Here is a 25047-nt window from a genome sequence, read left to right as displayed (position 1 = left end):
AAATGAAATATGACTGTTTGGATATTTCTTTGTGGTGTTTGTGACTTTAGCATTTTGTTTATGTTGTTGCTACCTGGAAAGGGGTCTCTTCCATTTTTCCGTACAAGGTTTTTATTGGGAGTTTTTCCTTGTCTTCTCAGAGAGTCAAGGGGGCTGTCAAAAGGCAGGGCCTGTTAAAGCCCATTGCAGTACTTCCTGTGTGATTTTGGGCTATACAAAAATAAACTGTATTGTATTGTATTGTATTGTTGTTGCACAGAATTTGAAGTCTCACTTTCCAGAGCCATTAAATTGTAGAAGCATTTTGCTTTGTATTCCTCATTCCAAAAATATGCATGTGTGATAAATCAGTAACTATAATTTTGCCTTGTTTAAGTGTGAGATGGTGTGTATGAGCATCCTGCCCATTGTTTATGAGGCAATCTTTCTTCCTACATGGTATCCACTACATCTAGGATAGCCTTCAGATCTTAGCGTCACTTGTTTGCAAGGAAGAAGTGGAACATTCAAAAAAGGATGAATGAATACCGACATAGAAATGCAAGTTTTGTCATTACTGAACTAATATTTCTATAATTCTTTTCTGTTTCTTTAGGATACCATGAAGTTACTCCAAACTCCTCTGCAGTTAGTAAGTAAAACTCTGCATAATGTAAACTTTGCTTTAACACTAACAAATTAAAAAATATGTTTCACTGTAATCAGCTCCTCAAGGTTCATTAAGAGCTCTTTGGGAAGCATAGCTACTCATTGTCATGTGCAATGACTTCTCTGCTTCTGTTGACATCTTTGTTAAAATACTTTACTTTTCTAATTGAGAAATAAAATGTATACAGTATTTGTATATGTCATTGTTTAAATACCATAATATTTATCTGTTCACCTTTGCTTTTGCTGTGGAGTTAAAGTATTATAGTATTCTAATTGCATGAGGGCAACCATTAAGAAGGATATTAGGGAGGCTAAAAGACAGTTGGAGAGGAATATAGCAGATAAGGCAAAAGAAGACCCTAAGAGATTCTTTCAGTATTTTAGTAGTAAAAGAGCAGTCAAGAAGGAGGTGCATCAGAAATGGTAAAGGGGAATTAAAAGATACAGACAGTGAAATAGCGGATACCCTAAACTTACATTTTTCACAAGGTGTTCACAAGGGAGCAAGTAAACGGGACTACTAAAGAGGAACTGAGGGATTTTGAAATTGTAGAGGTGGAAGTGCTGCTGAAATCAAAAAAATCACCAGGACCAGATAATATTTACCCTCGAGTTCTTAAGGAGGCTAGTGAGTACAGATATAAACCCTTGACACATATTTTTAGGAAATCACTGCGCACTGGAGAGATTCCAAAGGACTGGAAAATAGCAAATATCATCTCATTATATAAACAGGGTGACAGGACAGATCCAACAAACTATAGGCCAGTAAGCTTAACATGCATCACAGGAAAATTAATGAAAGGAATTATTAAGGATAAGATTGAGCAACACCTTGCAATGACAGGAGTTATTCTGAACAGTCAGCATGGGTTCAGAAGAGGGAGGTTGTGTTTTACTAACATGCTGGAATTCTATGAGAAGACAACAAAATGATACGATCAAACTGGAGCAGATGATATTATTTATCTGGACTTTCAGAAAGCATTTGATAAGGTGCCACATGAGAGGTTGGGAATCAAAGTAAAAGAAGTGGGAGTTCTGGGTGATGTTTGTAGATGGGTGCAGAATTGGTTCAGACACAGGAAGCAGAGGGTGATGGTGCGAGGAACCTCTTCAGAATTGGCTTATGTTAAGAGTGGTGTTCCACAGGGGTCAGTGCTAGGGCCGTAGCTATTTTTAATAAATATAAATGATTTAGATAGGAATATAAGTAACAAGCTGGTTAAGTTTGCAGATGATACCAAGATAGGTGGATTAGCAGATAATTTGGAATCTGTTATATTATTACAGAAGGACTTGGATAGCATACAGGCCTTGGCAGTTTTGTGGAAGATGAAATTTAATGTCAGTAAATAAAAATGTTAGGTTTAAATTAACAATGGGCGGTCGCAAAATCAAGAGTACACCATATGAGAAGGATTTAGAAGCCGTAATGGACTCTAAGCTATCGACTTCCAGACAGTGTTCAGAAGCCATTAAGAAGGCACACAGAATGTTAGGTTATGTAGCACAATGTGTGGAGTACAAGACCAAGGAAGTTATGCTCAACCTTTATAATACACTGGTGAGGCCTCATATGGAGTACTGTGTGCAGTTTTGGTCTCCAGGCTACAAAAAGGACATAGCAGCACTAGAAAAAATCCAGAGTAGAGCAACTAGGCTGATTCCAGGGTTACAGGGGTTGAATTATGAGGAATAAGTAAAAGAGCTGAGCCTTTACAGTTTAAGCAAAAGAAGATTAAGAGGTGACATGACTGAAGTGTTTAAAATTATGAAGGGAATTAGTCCAGTGGATCAAGACTGTTATTTTAAAATGAGTTCATCAAGAACACGTGGGCACAGTTGGAAACTTGTTAAGAGTAAATTTTTCTTTACACAAAGAACGATAGACACTTGGAATAAGCTACCAAGTAGTGTGATAGACAGTAAGACATTAGGGACTTTCAAAACTCGACTTGATAACTTTTTAGAAGAAATAAGTGGATAGGACTGACAAGCTTTTCTGGGCTGAATGGCATTTTCTCGTCTAGATTGTTCTAATTTTCTAAGCGTGTAGAAGGAAATGTGCCATAGAATACAAATGGATTGAAACTGAGGGTAGCACAGCTCCAGGAGACAGGGATCAAATCCTGTTTGGAGCAGGATGTTTGCACATTCTCCCAAAGTCCGTAAACGTTTTCCTGTAGGTTCTTTGGTCTTCTTTAATATTCCAAAGTTTGGCAGGTTAAGATGAAATAGCACCATATAAATGAATGTGGATATGAGAGTGAGTGTGTTTTGGGATGGACTGACACCATGACCTTAAATCGTTCTTACCTTGTATCCAAAGATTCTTGTTTCACTGTAATGTACAGTAGAAATAAAGAAGTATGTTAAATTCACTGTAATGTACAGTAGAAATAAAGAAGTATGTTAAATGAATTAATTAAAATGAATTAATAAAAATCCATCCTGTATTTTCTATTCTGGTAAAAAAATGATATACAGTAGTGATAAATTCATGTATATAGAAAAACAGCACAATTGCAATTATTTCTCTCTCTCTTGTGTTTTAGGTAACAGTAAAACTACTCCTCCAGCTGCAATTTGTAAGTAAAACTTGAGTTTGTTTTAAGGTTAAAAAAACTAGCAATAGGAAACAATATTGCAGTAAGTGAAAGAAAAGGCAAGCCTGTCCTCAGGACTATTAGAAGTCAACAGGGAGGACTATGCACAATCATCTCTCATTTCTCCAGTTGCATGTTAATTGGAATTCCAATTCTTTATTACTCATGATATAATTAATAACCTCTCCTGTTTACAAGAAAATGTGCTTTGGGATAGACTGACACTTATAACCTTGTACCCGCTGCTACTATGAGAGCCTTCTGTTTCCATTTGACGTACAGTAGAAATAAAGATGTACAGTATATTGAATGAAAATGAATTATTCAAAACACATGCTGTACGATCTTTTCAGATGAAAAAATACTACTGTGATAAACTCACTTATATATGGAAAATAGCGCAATACCAATTGCCCTGTCTATCTTTCTTGTGTTTTAGCAAAAAGTAAAACTACTTCTCAATCTGCAATTCGTAAATTTGACTTTGTTGTAAAGTTTAAAAAAAAAATACTGCAGTAAATGAAAGAAAACACAAACCTGTCCTCTGGAGACCGGAGCGCAATTATCTCTCATTTCTCCACTTGTTTTTTAATTGGAAATCTGATTCTTTATTACTCAGCATACAATTAATAACCTATCTTCTTTATAAGAGAGTGTGCTTTGGGATGGACCAACACCATGATCTTCATTGGTTCTTATCTTACCACTGCTGCTATGATAAACCCCATTCCCATCTAACCTACTATAGAAATAAAGAAGTATGTTGAATTAATGAAAGAAAAGGAATTAATAAAAAGTCACCCACATTATCTATTCACATGCAAAACTGCTATTAGGATAAATGTATTAATATAGAACAATAGCACAATACCAATTATTTTCTCTCTCTCTCTCTTGTGTTTTAGTAAATAGTGAAACTACTTCTCAACCTGTACATCGTAAGTAAAACTTGACTTTGTTTTAAAAAGTATAAAGACAAAAACAAAGGGAACCCAGCCACAGGGAATGCACAAACCAGAGTGTTTCTTCGTGCCAGTCCCAAGCCCGGATAAATGGGGAGGGTTACGTCAGGATGGGCATCCAGTGTAAAATTTTGCCAAATCACTATGCGGACGAAAAAATAATCTGCTGTGGCCACCCCTAACGGGAGTAGCCGAAATAAGAAGTAGGAGAAAGACAAAAACAAAAGAAAAAAATACTGTAGTAAGTGAAGGCTTAGAACTCTCTAAGGAGACCGGAGCACAATCATCTCTCACTTGCTTTTCTTTGTTACTCGACAACATGACGTTCATTATTTCTTACCTTGTATCCACTGCTGCTATGATTGGCTCCTGTTCCCATCTGACCCATAGTATAAATAAAGAAGTATATTGAAACAATGGATGAAAATGAATTATTAAAAAGTCCTCCTGTATTATCTATACAGATGCAAAAATGTTATTGTGATATACTCACTTACATAGGAAAATAGCACAATAACCAAATATCTTCTTTCTCTCTCTCATATTTTATAAAACGTTAAACTGCTCCTCAACTTGAACCTGTTTTAAGGTCAAAAAACTAAGATTAGAAAAACAATACTGCAGCAAATGAAAGAAAACACAAACCAGTCCTCAGGACGATTACAGCACAACAGGGGGACATGAGCCCAATTGTCTCTCATTTCTCCACTTGCTTATCAACTGGATTTCTCATTCCTTGTTACTTAGCATACAATTAATGACCCCTCTTTTTACAAAAGAGTGTGCTTTGGATGAACCAATACCATGATCCTCATTGGTTTTAACCTTGTACCCACTGCTGCTATAACAAGCCCAGCTATCATCTTACCTACAACAGAAATTAAGAAGTATGTTGAATTAATGAATGAAAATGAATTCATAAAAATTCATCTTCGATTAACTATTCAGATGCAAAAATGCTGTTGTGCAAAATTTATTCATATAGAAAAAACAGCATACCAATTATTTTTTCTTTCTTGTTTGTAAAAGTAAACAGTGAAACTACTTCTCAAGCTGTAAATCATAAATAAAACTTGACTTTGTTTTAAAGTTTAAAGAAACTAAAAAAGGAAATAATACTGCAGTAAGTGAAAGAAAATGCAAACCAGTCCTCCAGAGATTCTCCAAGGAGACCAGAGCGCAATCGATGTCAATTGGAATTTAGATTCTTTGATACTCAGCATAGAGTTAATGATCTCTCTTCTTTACAAGAAAATGTGCTCTGGGATGGTCTGACACCATGACCTTCTTTGGTTCTTACTTTGTACCCATATTGAATGTATACTGAATTAACGAACACAAATTATTTATTAAAAATTAATCTTGGAATATCCATTCAGATGTAAAAATGCATTTGTGATAAATTCATTCATATAGAAAAGTTAAACAATATAAATAATTTTCTCTCTTTCTTGTGTTTTTTAGTAAACAGTGACACTACTACTCTTTCTATGATTCATAAGTAAAACCTGACTTTGTTTTAAAGTTATAAAAACTAGCAATGGAAAACAATAATGTAGCTTCAAGTGAAAGAAAACGTAAACTAGTCCTATGGAGACTTAGAATTCACCACGGACACCTGTGCACAATTGTATTTCATTACTTCATTTGCTTGTCAATTAGTATTCTTATTCTTTTGTTACTCGGCATACAATAAATTACCTCTCTCTTTTTTTTTTTTACAAGTGAGAGTGATCTGGGATAAACCGACACCATGACCTTGATTGATTCTTACCTTGTACTCACTTGATACTATGACAGGCTCCTGTGATCCACAGTAGAAATAAAGACATATATTGAATTAATGAATGAAAATTAATTATTCAAAATTCATCCTATTCTTCTGTTCAGATGCAAAAATGCTATTTTGATAAATTCACTTATATTTGCTGACAAAACTACATCAAAAAAATGCGCAAAGCAGAAGAAACTTGAAATTAGTAAAGGGTGATCCAAAAGTATCTATTCACATATTTTTTTTTAATTGCTCGGCCTGGAGAGGGCAAATGTGTGTATGCGCATGTGAGTGTGCTGCAACTGACTGTTGCACTTCCCAAGAGTGGTGTTACCCATACAGCATAAACAAAGTGGTGCTGGCTCACTATGATTGCGGCCTTGAAAATGGCTGAATGAAGTTTTACCAGCACTACAAACACTGATGCACCATCAATGCCCTCTATACTTTAACTCCCTACCACTCTTCTTATGTTATGCTGTGTTTGCAATTTTGGTTAACCTATAACCAATACCTTTTTCATTTTATCACCTAGGTTACACACATGTGAACACAACCACAGCCTTGCCTGTGACAGCAGCCTTCCCCAGCACCTCAACCTACGGGACAACTCCAGTGATTTCTCTGCCTGGCGACAAAAGCTTCAGTTTGAACTTTACTATCATCAATAGAAATTTCACTTCAGATCTAAGTAACCCAAACTCAGACCAGTACAAGGAGATGGTGGCCGATATCATAATTAAGGTGAGGCACTGGTCCTAACTCGAGAAGTGAATGTCAGGTAAGTTTTAAAGGCTGACTCTTATCAGAATATACTGTCGGCAGGCAAGCAGGTTGAATATTGGCTTAGGGAGACTTCTTTAAAATAGCACTAGAGAATGCAAAAGTAGGCAAAAAGATAAAGATGGCGACAAACTGGCTAAGGATAAGTAAGTACATTTTTAAGTCGTCTTTAATTTGTTCTGCTTCTCTTTGTCTCTCACTGTTTCATAAGCCGGTTCATTGGTTTAGTATTATCACATGCACAGAGTACAGTGAAATTCTTAGTTGTATGTCCTAATCAACATGCAACACTTGCTGGTACTATGATCAGCATGTATAACTTACAGTATCTCAAAACTCCTGTCTTCCTTAACTTTAACAAAAATAACTTCCTTACCTTGAAGTTAGCATTATAATAGAATGTAAAGTCAAAGTATTCATCCCATTAAACTTTTCCACATTTTATTCAACAGTCCTAACAAAATTTATCTTGAGTAAAATTTGGGTTATTTGAGTCGAGGAGGATGAGATGGTTAGCAGCATGCACTTATACAGCAAGTTGCTGCACCCACCACACAATGAACCACCTCAGGATCCCAAATTAGAGGAATTTCAGGAAAAGATTAGCTTTTCAAAGCAGGGAAAGCATATGTTGATTTTGGGATATATTTTATATATTTTTGTCTTATTGAAATGACCACTGGAGTGATACTTGTATTATAATTGTAAATGTACCCTGAGATGGACTGGTGGCTTTTCCAGGATTTGATACATCAGAGATAGCCACAAGTTCCATGTGATTCTTAAGTCAGTAAGCAGGTTAGAAACTGGATAGATGAATATTCATGTATTAATATTATAGCGCTCTCTATTAAGTATTAAAAAGTGTGACCTTTCTTTTTTGCCACTACAGCTTGCAGGTGTGTACAAAAATAGCTCTTTAGCTAATAACTTCAGGTACTGCAAAGTGACAGGTTTAAGGTACGTATTTCTACCAGACACACTGAATTTTAATAGTTGAAAGTTTATCCTAAATGACCAATTTTATTTCTGCTTGTTGCCACTCAATTTTCTCTAGGATTGGCTCTGTGAAGGTGAGCTGCAACTGTTTCTTCAATGCATCCAGTGAAACCACAGCAATGAATGAAAATGTTGTAGAAAGCATCTTTGCCAATCAAACAAATAAAACCAGTCTGTTAGGTGGTTTATATCAACTTCGACCAGACAGTCTTGAAGTTAAAGGTATAATGGCTTCTTTAAGTCTGCAGATGTTTTCACATTTTCTTTGTTTGTCTGTATATAGCCATGCTATCATTTGTATTCCACGTTCTGTATCTTAAGGGTCATTCCAGTAGTTGTAACTCTGAACTGCCTCCAAAGGCAGGGTGCCTTCCAAGACTGGCTGGCTTTTCAAAATGTCAACTAGATGATATGCAGATGTGTTATCATTATCTGAACCAAAGGAAATTAACTATTATAAAATAACACACTGTATATTTATTTTATTAGACTTACCTATTAATGTTACAGTAAAACTACTCCTCCATCTGCAATTTGTAAGTAAAATGTTAAAAATGTTAAATATTTAATTAAAATGAATTAATAAAAATCCATCTTGTATTTTCTATTCTGGTAAAAAAATGCTATAGTGATAAATTCACGTATATAGAAAAACAGCACAATTGCAATTATTTCTCTCTCTCTTGTGTTTAGGTAACAGTAAAACTACTCCTCCAGCTGCAATTTGTAAGTAAAACTTGAGTTTGTTTTAAGGTTAAAAAAAACTAGCAATAGGAAACAATATTGCAGTAAGTGAAAGAAAAGGCAAGCCTGTCCTCAGGACTATTAGAAGTCAGCAGGGAGGACTATGCACAATCATCTCTCATTTCTCCAGTTGCATGTTAATTGGAATTCCAATTCTTTATTACTCATAACATAATTAATAAACTCTCCTATTTACAAGAAGATGTGCTTTGGGATAGACTGACACTTACAACATTCGTGCCCACTGCTACTATGAGAGGCTTCTGTTTCCCTTTGACATACAGTAGAAATAAAGATGTACAGTATATTGAATGAAAATGAATTATTAAAAACTCATCGTGTATGATCTATTCAGATGCAAAAATTTTACTGTGACAAACTCATTTATATATGGAGAGTAGCACAATACCAATTATCTTGTCTATCTTTCTTGTGTTTTAGCAAAAAGTAAAACTACTTCTCAATCTGCAATTCATAAGTAAAATTTGACTTTGTTCTAACTTTTAAAATAAAATACTGCAGTAAGTGAAAGAAAACACAAACCTGTCCTCTGGAGACTTATAACTCTCCAAGGAGACCGGAGCGCAATCATCTCTCATTTCTCCACTTGCTTTTCAATTGAAAATCTGCTTCTTTGTAACTCAGCATACAATTAATGACCTCTCTTCTTTATAAGAGAGTGTGCTTTGGGATGGACCAACACCATGATCTTCATTGGTTCTTATCTTACCACTGCTGCTATGATAAGCCCCATTCCCATCTGACCTATAGTAGAAATAAAAAAGTATGTTGAATTAATGAAAGAAAAGGAATTAATAAAAAGTCACGCGCATTATCTATTCAGATGCAAAACTGCTATTAGAATAAATTTATTAATACAGAACAATAGCACAATACCAATTATTTTTTCTCTCTCTCTTGTGTTTTAGTAACCAGTGAAACTACTTCTCAACCTGTACCTCGTAAGTAAAACTTGACTTTGTTTTAAAAAGTTTAAAGATAAAAATAAAGGAATATAATACTGCAGTAAGTGAAAGAAAAAGCAAACTGGTCCTCAGCAGGCTTAGAACTCTCTATGGAGACTGGAGCACAATCATCTCTCACTTGCTTGTCAATTCTCAGCCTTTGTTACTCGGCATACAAGTAATGACCTTTCTTCTTTACAAGAAAGTTTGCTCTGAGATGGACCGACAACATGACCTTCATTAGTTCTTACCTTGTATCCACTGATGCTATGATAGGCTCTTGTTCCCTTTTGACCCAGAGTATAAATAAAGAAGTATATTGAAACAATGGATGAAAATGAATTATTAAAAAGTCCTCCTGTATTATCTATATAGATGCAATAATACTATTGTGATATACTCACATAGGAAAATAGCACAATACCAAATATCTTCTTTCTCTCTCTTGCATTTTATAAAAAGTTAAACTGCTCCTCAACTTGAACCTGTTTTAAGGTCAAAAAACCAAAAATAGAAAAACAATACTGCAGGAAATGAAAGAAAACACAAACCAGTCCTCAGGATGATTACAGCACAACAGGGGGACCTGAGCCAATTGTCTCTCATTTCTCCACTTGCTTATCAACTGGATTTCTGATTCCTTGTTACTTAGCATACAATTAATGACCCCTCTTCTTACAAGAGAGGGTGCTCTGGATGAACCAACACCATGATCTTCATTGGTTTTAACCTTGTACCCACTGCTGCTATGACAAGCCCAGTTTTCATCTGACCTACAGTAGAAATAAAGAAGTATGTTGAAGTAATGAATGAAAATGAATTAATAAAAATTCATCCCAGATTATCTATTCAGATGCAAAAATGCTGTTCAGCACAATTTATTCATATAGATTAAACAGCATACCAATTATTTTCTCTCTCTTGTTTTTTAGTAAACAGTGAAACTACTTCTCAAACTGTAAATCATAAATAAAACTAACAAAGGAAATAATACTGCAGTAAGTGAAAGAAAATACAAACCAGTCCTCCAGAGACTTATAACACTCCAACGAGACCAGACCACAATCGCTGTCAATTGGAATTTAGATTCTTTGATACTCAGCATAGAGTTAATGATCTCTCTTCTTTACAAGAAAATGTGCTCTGGGATGGACTGACACCATGACCTTCTTTGGTTCTTACTTTGTACCCATATTGAACGTATACTGAATTAATGAACACAAATTAATTATTAAAAATGAATCCTAGAATATCTATTCAAATCTAAAAATTCTTTTGTGATAAATTCATTCATACAGAAAAGTTAAACAATATAAATAATTTTCTCTCTTTCTTGTGTTTTTTAGTAAACAGTGAAACTACTACTCCATCTATGATCCGTAAGTAAAACCTGACTTTGTTTTAAAGTTATAAAAACTAACAATGGAAAACAATAACGTAGCTTCAAGTGAAAGAAAACGTAAACTAGTCCTATGGAGACTTAGAATTCACCACGGACACCTGTGCATGTATCTCATTACTTCATTTGCTTGTCAATTAGTATTCTGATTCTTTTGCTAGTCAGCATACAATAAATTACCTCTCTCTTTTTTTTTTTTTACAAGTGAGTGTGATCTGGGATAGACCGACACCATGACATTGATTGATTCTTACCTTGTACCCACTTGATACTATGACAGGCTCCTGTGATCTACAGTAGAAATAAAGACATATATTGAATTAATGAATGAAAATGAACTATTCAAAATCCATCCTATATTATTTGTTCAGATGCAAAAATGTTATTTTGATAAACTCAATTATATAAGAAAATAGCACAATACCACTACCTTCTGTCTCTCCTCTCTCGTGTTTTATAAAAAGAGTTAAACTACTCCTCAACCTGCAATTCACAGTATAAACTTGACTCTGTTTTAAAGTTTAAAAAACTAATAAAGGAAAACAATACTGCAGCAAGTGAAAGGAAACACAAACCAGTCCTGTGGAGACGTATAACTCTCCACGGAGACCAGAACACAATTGTCTCTCATTTCTCCACTTGTTGTTAATTGGAATTTTGATTCTTCACTACTCAGCATACAACTAAAGACCTTTCTTGTTTATAAGAGAGTGTGCTCTGGGCTGGGCCAACATCATGACCTTGATTGGTTCTTATCTTGTACCCACTGTTTCTATGACAAGCTCCTGTTCCTCTGTGACCTACAGTAGAAATAAAGGTGTATATTGAATTAATGAATGAAAATGAATTATTAACAATGAGTCCCAGAATATATATATTCAGATGTAAAAATGCTGTTGTGATAAATTCATTCATACAGAGAAACAGAACAATAACAATTATATTCTCTTTTTCTTGTATTTTAGTAAAAAGTGAAACTACTGCTCAATCTAGTATCAATCCATTCCCTTTGACTTTTGTTGTCACTCAACTTTCACCTACATGTGCTCAAAAGCCTTCTAATTGTCCAACTATGTCAAGCACGTTTCACAGTCTGGTAAGTTTCCTTCATGATATCCATCCATACTTACAGTTGGCTGATTTGACTGCACTTCATACAGAGCCTGACTTCTGGACTATGTCTGTGCTTTGCCATTTCCCAAACACTTTATTTTTTTAGCCAGTCTTAATGAAATTGTATAAATAGTATCTATTTCATTGCAATGTAAAAAAAAAAGTGAAATAAACACTATGCAGAAGGAGCAGCTCACTCAGAAAATGGACAAAAATACACTCCATGAAAGTAGAAAACTCACTCAAAGTCTGACCTTGTTCTAATAATACAAATACATAAACACCCAGTCTAGAATGAGGTTGCACAGTGGTCAATAATCCTGTGTGAGAGGGACTGACCCAATGTCTGTGTACAGTTCAGTTGTTCACCCTGTGCTCATGGGTGTATTCTTCCATATTGTAATGCGTATTTGGAAGCTCTTAATGGTTTGCTGCGTTTTTTTTGTGTGTCAGGTAGTAAACTGGCTTCCCACCCCATAGATGGTGCTTGCCTTGCCAATGATGTTGCTGGAGCAGGCCTCACCTCCTCATAATATTGTTGGTGAAGATCTGTACTAATTAAAAGTATACAAATGCAATAGCACAGACAAAAGCACCAGCGCTGTTTTCCAAAATGATCTTAATAATTTCCTTTGAAAACATTTTTCAAAGTACACTTCAAATATACTTTGACTCCTTTAGATGCTTTTGTGAAAAGTTTACATTAATGAAGATGCCACTTGTGCATACAGAACACCTATTCTGTGGTTATTTACTCTTTGGATTATTCGATACTTTGGTGGATGGCACAAAGCGGGCCCTGTTGGCTCATACAGATGGTCATTTCCTCATCAGTAGCCAGTTTCAGAATTCCTTGCTAAGCAGTCATATCTTGAATATATGATTTGCCAGGATGAGAGTGATGCATCTGTGATTGTTTGCATTTGAAATTCAATTAAAATTAAATTTACATTAGCATAGTGCTCTTCACTGAATGTAGACTCAGAGTACTGTACTTAGATAAAAATAATTTAAAATATTCTTAGGTTTTGAAATATTATTGTGTCAGTGTCATCTGTTGCTTTAGAAGACAGTGCATTAAAGCAGCTTTAAAAGTAATCATCTGCAGCAAAAATGACTTACATGAAGCCTGTTTAAGTGGGTTTACTTTGTAAATGTGTGTAAAACGCTGCTCAATGAAAATATATGTAACCCATTAATAAAGTTAAGAGACAATTATAAAATGAGGAGTTTTGGGAAATTTATTTTGGACTATTCCAGTTAGATATTTAATGCAAAATCAGTTTGGTCACGGTTGGTGTATATAAATGAAGTAAGGTGTAAAATGTGATCAAATACAAGATACACGTGTTTGTTTTATTTATTTATTCTTTTTACATAGCTTAATCAATCATTCTTTTAGCTGCTCTAGCTGCATTGCTCCATGTCAAAGGTGCTTACAAACTGCTTAATTATTAACCAGTTCTGCTATATATAATTTTATAACTGTGTCTTTTAAACTGCTAGATGCCACACCTGAACAGAAAAAAATATATAAATAGACGACAAGATCACAATAAGTAGCCTGACATCCATTTCTTCACCTTGTAGGTTGACGAACTGTTCAAAAAGAGTGTGATTAACTCATCATATGAAAGTTGCACAATGCCAGAATTAAGGTATCAATCTTTAATTTCTAATTCTAGTATTAGGAGGACTGAATTATGCTTGACTATCAGACAGAGTGCCTACAGTATATGTATGAGGGTTTCAGGGGATGGGGGGCATCAGTTGTGAAAGTTGTAATTTTGCTATGTAAATACATTATGGCCATGGGTGTTCATCCATCTAGCTACATGCAATGCCGTTGTGTGTAATATATATGCACATACGATATTTGACAAACAAGAGGAGACTGTTCAGTCTATCAAGTCAATTTGTTTAGCTAATAGCTAAGCTGTCCTGATAGGTCATCCTGATTTTTCTTAAAGGTTGCCAAGATTTCTGCTTCAACTCCATGTCTCTGTAGTTTGTTCCAGAGTCTCACAACTCTTTGCATAAAGAAGTGCTTCCTGGCCTTAACCTCAAACGTACTTCCCCTTAATGCCCACTGATGTCCTTGAGTATGTGAATCACCCTTCAGATGAAAAAATGTAGCTTTATTAATACTTTATCAATGCCTTTGATGATTTTAAATACCTGGATTAGGTCCCCACATAGTTGCCTCTGCTCGAGACTAAACAAGAAGAATTCTCCTTCTCAGTCTGTCACTGTAGGACATGTCCTTAAGTCCTGGGATGCACTTGTTTGCTCTCCTCCCCACAACTTCAAGTGCTTCAGTGTCTTTCATGTAGTGTGGTGACCACAACTGCACACAGTACTCTAGATGCGGTCTTAGTGCATTGTACAATCTAAACTAAACTACTAATGATGGTTTGCTGTACTATCAGCTCAAAAAAGGTCTTCAATATCTGATCTCCCCTCTCTCCTTAGCACTGCTGGTGAAACGATGCTTAAAGTGAACATGTCTTGCCAGTTTAAGCCTATTAACCAAATCCTGAGGTCAGATTCAGACAAGGAGAATATTTATAAGGTCTTCAAAAACATGACAAATGAACTTCAAGATCTAGGCCCATTCAAATTAGACAAAAACAGTCTTTTTGTTAATGGTGAGTATCTTTAGATGTTCAAATATCATAACTTGTAGTGTGTCTGCTGGCTCCATTCTTTGACTGATTTCTATTTCACCTAGCCTTTACTCACTCTATAATTCCACATCCATGATACCATATTAGATATTTCCAGTACATTATATCAACAGTTTGAAGGAATCTTATCTATTCACATATATTTTTTTAATTACTCGACCTTGTAAGGGCAAATGTGTGCATGTGTGTGCGAGTGTGCTGTAATTGACTGTTGCACTTCCCAAGAGTGGTGTTACCCATATTAACAAAGTGGTGCTGGCTCACTATGACTGTGGCCTTGAAAATGGCTAAATTATGTTTTACCAGCACTATAAACACTAGTGCACCATCAATGCCCTCTATTCTTTAACTCCCTACCACTCTTTTTATGTTACGCTGTGTTTGCAATTTTGGTTAACCTATAACCAATACCTTTTTCATTTTATCACCTAGGTTACACACAGGTGTACACAACCACAGCCTTCCCCAGCACCTCAACCTACGGGACAACTCCAGTGATTTCTCTGTCTGGCGACAAAATCTTCAGTTTGAACTTTACTATCATCAATATAAATTTCACTTCAGATCTAAATAACCCCAACTCAGACCTGTACAAGCAAATGGTGGCTAATATCACAAATAAGGTGAGACACTGGTCCTAACTCTAGAAGTGAATGTCAGGTAAGGTTTAAAGGCTGACTTTTATCAGAATATACTGTCGGCAGGCAAGCAGGTTGAATACTGGTTTATGGAGACTTCTTTAGAATGGCACTAGAGGATGCAAAAGTAGGCAAAAAGATAAAGATGGTGACAAGCTGTTTAGTAATCAATCAATCAATCAATCAACATTTATTTATATAGCACATATTCATACAAAAAAATGTAGCTCAAAGTGCTTTACAAAATGAATAGAGAAATAGCAGACACAATAAAAGATAAACATAAGTCAACATTAATTAACATAGAATAAGAGTAAGGTCCGATGGCCAGGGTGGACAGAAAAACAAAAAACTCCAAAGGCTGGAGAAAAAATAAAATCTGTAGGGTTCCAGACCAAGAGACCGCCCAGTCCCCTCTGGGCAATCTACCTAACATAAATCAAACAGTCCTCTTTGTATTTAGGGTTTTCATGGAAGGACCTGATGGTGATGGTCACGTAGACTTCTGGCTTTCAGTCCATCAATGTTGGTGCATCATGATGCTTTGAGTAGGTGGTGGTGGCAGGCCGCCACCACAAAGAAACCGGAAAAAGAAACAGAAGAGAGAGTAGGGGTCAGTACGGATTTTAGAGCCACCATGAATAGTTATTATGAAGAATTGAACATACAGAGTATCAGGATTAAGTTAAAGTGAAGTTATAAAAAGGCCATGTTAAAGTAATGTGTTTTCAGCAGTGTTTTAAAGTGCTCTACTGTATTTGCCTGGCGAATTCCTATTGGCAGGCTATTCCAGATTTTGGGTGCATAACAGCAGAAGGCCGCCTCACCACTTCTTTTAAGTTTAGCTTTTGGAATTATAAGGAGACACTCATTTGAAGATCTAAGGTTACGATTTGGAATATAACGTGTCAGACATTCTGATATATAAGATGGAGCGAGATTATTTAAGGCTTTATAAACCATAAGCAGTATTTTAAAGTCAATCCTGAATGACACAGGCAACCAGTGTAGTGACATCAAAACTGGAGAAATGTGTTCGGATTTTCTTTTCCTAGTTAGGATTCTAGCAGCTGCATTCTGCACTCGTTGCAAATGATTTATGTCTTTTTTGGGTAGTCCTGAGAGGAGTGCGTTACAGTAATCTAGTCTACTGAAAACAAAAGTGTGAATTAATTTCTCAGCATCTTTCAATGATATAAGAGGTCTAACTTTAGCTATGTTTCTTAAGTGAAAAAATGCTGTCCTAGTGGTCTGATGAATATGCGATTTAAAATTCAGATTACAGTCAACGGTTACCCCTAAATTTTTTACTTCCGTCTTAACTTTCAATCCTAGTGCATTAAGTTTATTTCTGATAACCTCGCTGAATCCATTATTGCCAATTACCAAAATTTCAGTTTTCTCTTTATTTAGTTTGAGAAAATTACTATTCATCCATTCAGAAATACCAGTAAGACATTGTGTTAGTGAATCGAAAGAGTTGGAGTCATCAGGTGCTATTGATAAGTACAGCTGTGTGTCATCAGCATAGCTGTGTAGCTCACGTTGTAACCTGAGATAATCTGACCTAACGGAAGCATGTAGATTGAGAATAACAGCGGACCCAGGATAGAGCCTTGTGGAACACCATATCGGATATCATGTGTCTTTGAGATTTGATTACCACAACTCACAAAGAATTTTCTCCCTGCCAGGTAGGATTCAAACCAATTTAAGACACTGCCAGAGAGGCCCACCCATTGACTAAGGCGATTTCTAAGAATATTATGATCAATGGTGTCAAATGCAGCACTCAGATCTAAGAGGATGAGAACAGATAAATGGCCTCTGTCTGCATTTACCCGCAAGTCATTTACTACTTTAACGAGTGCAGTTTCTGTGCTGTGATTTGTTCTGAAGCCTGACTGAAAAGTATCAAGAATAGCATGTTTATTTAGGTGGTCATTTAACTGCATAATGACTGCCTTCTCTAGAATTTTACTTAAGAAGGGTAGGTTAGAAATGGGTCTAAAATTTTCAAAGGCAGAGGGGTCAAGATTATGTTTCTTAAGAAGGGGTTTAACTACAGCAGTCTTAAGACAGTCTGGAAAGACCCCCGTATCTAATGACGAATTAACTATGTCCAGAATATTGTCAATTAGCACGCCTGATACTTCTTTGAAAAACCTGGTTGGTATTGGATCAAGGACGCAGGTGGAGGGTTTCAGTTGAGAGATTATACTATGTAATTCAGGTAAATCTATCCTGGTGAAAGCATTAAGGCCAAGTAAGTACGTTTTTCAGTCGCCTTTTATTTGTTCTGCTTCTCTTTGTCCCTCACTGTTTCATAAGCTGGTTCATTGATTTAGTATTATCACATGCACACAGTACAGTGAAATTCTTAGTTGTATGTGTTAATCAACATACAACACTTGCTGGTACTATGATCAGCATGTATAACTTTTCTCAAAACTCCTGTCTTCCTTAACTTTAACAAAAATAACTTCCTTACCTTGAAGTTAGCATTATAATATAATGTAAAGTCAAAGTATTCATCCCATTAAACTTTTCCACATTTTATTCAACAGTCCTAACAGAATTTATCTTGAGTAAAATTTGGGTTATTTGAGGCGAGGAGGATGAGGTGGTTAGCAGCATGCACTTATACAGCAAGTTGCTGCACCCATCACACAATGAACCACCTCAGGATCCCAAATTAGAGGAATTTCAGGAAAAGATTAGGTTTTCAAAGCAAGGGAAGCCTGTGTTGATTTTGGGACACATTTTATATATATTTCATTCTTGTCATACTGAAATGACCACTGGAGTGATACTTGTATTATAATGGAGTGTGGGTGTATTTGTAAATGTACCCTGAGATGGACTGGTGGCTTTTCCAGGATTGGATACTTCAGGGATAGTCACAAGTTCCATATGATTCTTGAGTCAGTAAGCAGGTTAGAAACTGGATAGATGAATCTTCATGTACTAATATTATAGCCCTCTCTGTTAAATATTAAAAAGTGTGACCTTTCTTTTTTGCCACTACAGCTTGCAGGTGTGTACAAAAATAGCTCTTTAGCTAATAACTTCAGGTACTGCAAAGTGACAGGTTTAAGGTACGTATTTCTGCCAGACAAACTGAATGTTAAGAGTTGAAAGTTTATCCTAAACTGACAATTTCATTTCTGCTTTTTGCCGCTCAATTTTCTCTAGGCTTGGCTCTGTGAAGGTGAGCTGCAACTGCATCTTCAATGCACCCAGTGGAACCACAACACTAAATGACAATATTGTAGAAAGCATCTTTGCCTATCAAACAAATAACACCAGACTGTTAGGTGGTTTCTATCAACTTCGACCAGACAGTCTTGAAGTTAAAGGTATAATGGCTTCTTTAAGTCTGCAGATGTTTTCACATTTTCTTTGTCTGTCTGTATATAGTCATGCTATCATTTGTATTCCACGTTCTGTATCTTAAGGGTTATTCCAGTAGTTGTAACTCTGAACTGCCTCCAAAGGCAGGGTGCCTTCCTAGACTGGCTGGCTTTTCAAAATGTCAACTAGATGATATGCAGATGTGTTATCATTATCTGAACCTAAGGAAATTATTACAAAATAACTCACTGTATATTTATTTTATTAGACTCACCTATTTATGTTCCTCCCCCGAAATGGGAGCTGTCTTTTTGGGCCATCATTCTTATTGTTATTGGAATCTTCGTGGGACTACTGTTGCTCTGTCTTCTCTGCTTCCTGGTAAGGCCCATCTCTGCTTCCTACTATGTCTTTACATACTGTACTTTGCATGAAGTGTGGTGTCACCATGTGACCACATATTTATTCATATACTTTCTCCAAAAATTGGGAGATGGGGAGAAATGCTACAAAACAGACACTCAGTATTCTAAATGATTATGTCAACTACACTTTTATAGAACTTACAGATGCTACGGCTGTTATTTACATGTGCCATGTATCTGTCTTTCAGATTCAAACATGAATACGTGAAATTTTTCTTTGTTTGATTCAGCCACAGCAGCAGTGTTTAGCACTACTACCTCGCAACTAAAATTTTGGGAGACAGTTTAAATCTGGTCCCTCTTTATGTCAGCTTTGCTCATTTTCCCCATGTTTGTGTGGGTCTGTTTCAGGCTCGTAAGTTATCTCTTAAATGCTAACAACATTTGCATTTGGTTGACTGGAAACACTAAAACTACACTAAGTATCTTGAGTAAAATGATGGATGGATTCATTGGTTAAAGGAGCTAGTAGGTGTGTATATGCAATAAGTGGAATTCATTCCACTTGACAGATAGATAGATAGATAGATAGATAGATAGATAGATAGATAGATAGATAGATAGATAGATAGATAGATAGATAGATAGATAGATAGATAGATAGATAGATAGATAGAACTTTATTTGGGTTTATATTGTGGTGGGACCCAGCCGGGCCACCCCTTCACTATATATTCGGGGGAGCAGCCCTGGACAGTGCAATACCTCCCCCTGGACATTGTATGGCCCCTAGGTTGGAGCGGTGCCTCAGCCTCCCACAGGGCTCCATGGGGGATGGAGTTCTCCACAGCTCTGTTGGGTTCCGCAGGCGCCACCAGGGAGTGCTGCAGCAGGAGCGGCTGGCCCTTTTTGGGCACTGGTTTCACCACAACCGGAAGTGTAGCTGGATGTTGGCAATCAACCACCAGGAGCACTTCCGGGTACCCAATAAAAGGAGACAGTGACCATCACTCAGGGCCAGAGTCGGGTGGAGGAGGATAAGGTTGCCTGGGAGGAATGGTGGTGCCAGAAAAAAAGAGTGTGATTTATTTGGTGTTTAATGCTTATACTTGGGACTGTGTTGGGGCTGGGGGCTTCACGGGGAAGACATACCCTCCAGCTGAAGAAAAATAAAAGTTTACTTTATTTTAGATGTGCCTCTCGTGTCAATCTGTGTCAGGTCGGGCACAATATAGCACTATTCTTACAATATCTATTGTCAAAAGAATCAGTCTCAACACACATATACTGTATTATCCCTGATTGCAAAAGGGTATTGAATACAGCACTGAACTGTACTGGTTGAGTTCCAAACTGAACAGATCTGATTTGTGAAAAGACGGGGGCTTAAAAAGCCCAAACCAGAAGTGACGTCAGTCTTGGCGCCAGAACTGTAACCGAAATTGCCGATGTTGAATCAGATAGGTTTTCCCGTATTTGGCCTGTAGAGACAACAGGAGTCGGTTTAGCGCACCCTGCCACCACCTGGCCTGGCGGGTAATTACCTTCACTTGGTCCACTCAGCTTCCTCCTAATCGCACATGTGTGACACTATCTAAGTTTACCTTAAACTAAGCTGATTTCAGTTATACAGGGGCAGAACTGTGGCTAACATGGATGGCTAACATGGCTGCCTCACAAATCCAGTATCCTGGGTTCAGCTCCAAAGCCTGGTCCTTATATGTGTGGATGTGTATGAAAAACTTAACTGATTTTCTAAACTGACAGGACGTGAACATGGGTTCTGGGATAGAATGGCCCATGTGCCTGTGAATAGGATTAAATAGGTCTACAACTATTATGAGAGTGTTATGAAAGGCTCTCTATTAAGAAAGAAGTTCTAGTATATATAGTACAACCAAGTTCTGAATGGCCTGTTAACAGCCTGACATGTCTGATCATCCCCAGAGTCATAGATGATGGCACTTTGGAGTGACAGGACACTTTCTCTCTTTTACCTTTCCACAGGCCTCACTGCTGAGACGTCAGAAGCTCATGGACTCATATAATGTAATGAATCTCCCCTATGGCCAGTATTATTCTCATCTGAAATGAGTTATGTACCTCCGAGAATGTGGACTCATCAGGCTGGACCAGATTTCAGTCTGTTTTTAGCTGTCCTGTCTAAATGTGTTTACTTTCCAGCTTCCAAGGGCAACAAATGATTGTCTCATAAACCTGTTCTTTGTTGATTACATAATTCAAGATTGAATTTTGTGGATAATCTGAATGTTTTATTTTTTAATTAAAACAAATATCAATTGTATGAAAATCAATATTTACCAGGACGAACTCTTAGAAATAAGAAGAGCTATATCTTTTTAATTGTGGTCTACTAAACCAATGGAATTTCATAGTCAATGAGACTTTGCAGTGGAGTCTGAGTCCCTTAAAATTTAAGGATTGTAAATTTGAGATGTCCACAGACTTCAGACCAACAGGTTTCAAAATAAAACTTCAGTGGCCTTCACTCCAAAGTAATTGAAACACCAAGGTAACAACATTTGAAACTATTGTGCTTTAACAAAAAATCTGAAACCTTTTTTTAATGTGCTCTTACTTTTAATATCATTTTTATTGCTACAATATGTTAATGACATATTTTTCCAAAATTCTTTATAACATGTCACACAGTTTTATTGAGATACTGCAAGAAAGTATTTAACCTAAGAATATTTTACATTTTAGTTTACGAAATTCTTGCAAATTTATATTTTCTTTTTCTTTTTATCAATATCTTTATCGTCTCTGTTAGTATGATTGTAAAAATGGCAGGACCATAAATTTTCTTGTTAGATTTTAAATAAATTATTATATGCAAGCATTTTAAAATGTAGCTACTGTCTGTTTTTTTGCAGCCAAACTGAGATAACAACTACTAGTCTCCACTTGTCTTTATTTAGTTAATGTATTGTTTTAAGTATAAAATAACAAAACTGTATAAGCACCTCTGCATTCTCTGTTGTATTTGGCTTCAATACACATGACTTGGTGGATTTAGTCATGACCAAGTGGACCTGAAGGCCTAAGATCCTATAGGAAGAGAGTGTCAAACAGGAGAATAAGATCAGCAAAAGGTGAGGTGGACGCTTAAGCAGAATAAAAATACACACTCAATTATTACATTCAGTGTCTGTTATTATCTTAGAACACTTTGCAAGAAATCTGTTTTCAATCTGACATTAAAGGGTATTTTAATGTTTATCAAAAGCCAGTTAAGTTCACTGTGATTCAGACTTCCAAGGGGTGAACACATTTTATAGGCACTTTACGTAAAGGGGAAAATTATAATATACCAGTAACGGCGGACTGCACATTAGTGCAGTGAATACACTTGACTTTCAGTTTTCATCCTGTTTCTCTGTATTTTTAGCATTCATTTGCTCAGAGGTTGATACGCTTGCTGTTTCCTGAGCAGCTCTTCTTTTCTCCACCCTAGCGGCCCGCTTCTTCCCTTCTTCCGTCAGCATCTTTTAGCAATTAAATTGATTAAGTCAGTGTTTGTGTTGCAGTTACTTAGTACGTTTTTCTTAATTTTTCACTTAAGCTGGCACTTAAGTGTTCAATCTACCTCAAGAATGATTTAGCCATATGTATGCACCGCATGGCTGCCCTGAACTCAGAGTTGGTTTTATAATAAAATAAAATAAAAATAAAAAGAGTAATCAAAATCATCACCCCGGAAGCTGACAGCAGAGGTCATGTAGTATATGTGTACCAAATTTCAGGTCAATAGGTGAAACGGTTTGTGAGCTACAGGTGATTTAAAATCCTGGACAGACAAGCAGACTGCCACGGTAGCGTATTACTGTATATAAGATTGCCTACTGAAATAACCATAGCAGTTGTGATAAGGGATTAGAATAGACAGACATAAGCAAAGCAAACAAAAGTGAATCTTAACCTAAATATAGTGGATGCTCAAGGCAGAAAAGACAGAAATTACATTTTAGGGCCTCCTCAGGCTTTTGTCCGATGCTCCTGGCAGAGGCTCCAGCCTTCTGTGACCCTGTTTTAGAATAAATGGCCTCAGGAAATGGATGTCTGCCTAGCTGGGCAAATGTGTTTTTAAATGAGTATGGTACATTTGGGTTATAAATGTAAGTAACAAAAGGCTGAGCAACAGCAATTTGCTGCTGTACAGTACTTGTAACAGACAATCACCATGTTTATGCCAAACTGTCATACATTTCATATTTAATTTTTATAAGTAACCTTAATCTCTACACCAACTTTCAAAAAATTCTAATCAAGTTCTTTAAAACCTCTAAAGCACAAATATGACTTGTTTGCTAATAGTGAATGTGTTCCTTAACCAGCAGGGGGCACCATACTGCCATTCTCCTTTCTCAAGTCAGTCAGCTAAAACTACTTACACTTTACAAAAATCCAAATTACATGGGCTGCGCTATTATTTTGTGGGGCAGTCATACTCCTGTGAGACCACCGGAGCAACAGGACACCTTCAAATGTGTTTAATTTTTGCAAAAGGTACAATAGATTTCTTATTCAATGCACATCAGTCACAGAAAAAAATGGTAAATTCATAATTTATAGTGGTCCAATGAATATGTTAGCTGCATTCCATTCAATGTCATTCCAGGTTAATCCAATTCAATCCAATCCAATTCCCATGGAGAATGGATGACAGGGCACAGGATTCAAAGTCAGCACATTGGATCTATTATAACGTGTCTATCTATCTATCTATCTATCTATCTATCTATCTATCTATCTATCTATCTATCTATCTATCTATCTATCTATCTATCTATCTTAACAGAACTGATCTAGAGGGAGGTTGGTTTGAAGTTACCCCCACAGTAAAATCCTATTTAATAAGAATAGAAAAATATGTACAAATTAAATAAACAAAGCAAATAATGGGATCATCAAGGACAAAGCCTGGTGATTAAACAGGTCCCCAGTGTGTGAAAAATGGCCCTGTGAGGTGATGTAATTCGAGTGAACCTTGGCTACTGGACATTGTGAAGAAGAATATAAAACTAATAAAAAATAAACTGTTAAGATAGATCACAAAATATCCAACTGAAAGAAGAAAAGCTCACTGGCAACCCTGGACCTGCCATTGAGCAGGTCTGCCACAACTGCTTCTTCATTAGCCTCCCTAATCCTTTCTCAGAGTCTTTTCTTCTCTACTCCACCTCTGTGCCAACTGAAAAGGTAGAAAAAAGGATCAATACTGGATGTCAGAAAGAAAGTCTACAAAGCCAAAATGCTAACCTAAAATCAAATTCAAAAGTACAGAGCTAGTTTATATTGCTGGGAGTCACAAAATATTGATCTCAGGTAAGCCAGGAACCCTGGGTTCCAGCTCCCACCACCAGTCCCTCAGGGTCTGCGAGACACCGCTTTTAACCCACTCACATCTCTCTCAGCCAGTCCTTCTGTGTTGAAAGGAAGACACTGCACAATGGGGCCACTCCTATTTCTGTATGTATCCACTAGACCATACTCCTATTTGTCCCCACTCCATACTGCATGGACTCCTCACCATTTTGTCTCTTGCTCTCTCTTTCCTTCTCTTTTTCTCAACTCTCTACTTAGGCTCCCTTTTCTGTCTGTGGGTGTAGGTGTTCCACCTACCGTGACATTGAGCATCATGGGGGAACAGATGATTTGACTGCATAGCTGCTACAAACAATCAACTCTGCTGCCCCCACCATATTCCTTGATACCGTGCAGCAGCTTGCCACACCCACAAGCTCAAGCCTAGCCAAACCGTTTTCTAATTTATTTACAATGGCACAATTATCATGGACCCCAATATACAACAGAAAGACATAGCAGCACTTCAAGCCATGGAGAGAAGAACAGCCAAGTGTATCTCAGGACTTAAGGACATGTCCTACTGTGACTGACTCAAAGAATTAAACCTGTCTCGAGCAGAGAAGACCGTGTTGGGAGCTAATCCAGTTCTGCAAAATCCTCAAAGATGTTGGAT

At 36.6% G+C, this 25047-nt stretch overlaps 1 protein-coding gene across 1 annotated transcript in view; it reads left to right on the top strand.

Annotated features, from left to right (window-relative positions):
- The window catches only part of LOC120537749 (mucin-16-like), a 36729-nt gene extending 14815 nt beyond the window's left edge, over positions 1-21914 (top strand). The window contains exons 40-56 of the mRNA XM_039766919.1: positions 596-631; positions 3210-3242; positions 4166-4198; positions 6532-6740; positions 7672-7739; positions 7837-8000; positions 8472-8504; positions 9452-9484; positions 10834-10866; positions 11852-11982; positions 13590-13657; positions 14472-14647; positions 15119-15309; positions 18355-18422; positions 18520-18683; positions 18947-19059; positions 21051-21914. Coding sequence (XP_039622853.1) covers positions 596-631; positions 3210-3242; positions 4166-4198; positions 6532-6740; positions 7672-7739; positions 7837-8000; positions 8472-8504; positions 9452-9484; positions 10834-10866; positions 11852-11982; positions 13590-13657; positions 14472-14647; positions 15119-15309; positions 18355-18422; positions 18520-18683; positions 18947-19059; positions 21051-21137 — 1640 coding nt within the window. The 3' untranslated portion in view covers positions 21138-21914. The remainder of the gene's footprint in view (positions 1-595; positions 632-3209; positions 3243-4165; positions 4199-6531; positions 6741-7671; positions 7740-7836; positions 8001-8471; positions 8505-9451; positions 9485-10833; positions 10867-11851; positions 11983-13589; positions 13658-14471; positions 14648-15118; positions 15310-18354; positions 18423-18519; positions 18684-18946; positions 19060-21050) is intronic.
- The last annotated feature ends 3133 nt before the right edge of the window (positions 21915-25047 follow it).

This window comes from Polypterus senegalus, chromosome 10, assembly GCF_016835505.1.
Source record: "Polypterus senegalus isolate Bchr_013 chromosome 10, ASM1683550v1, whole genome shotgun sequence".
NCBI classification, from domain to species: Eukaryota; Metazoa; Chordata; class Cladistia; order Polypteriformes; family Polypteridae; genus Polypterus; species Polypterus senegalus.
The sequence above is the reverse complement of the archived record's forward strand: the minus strand, read 5'-3'. Positions and strand labels throughout refer to the sequence as shown.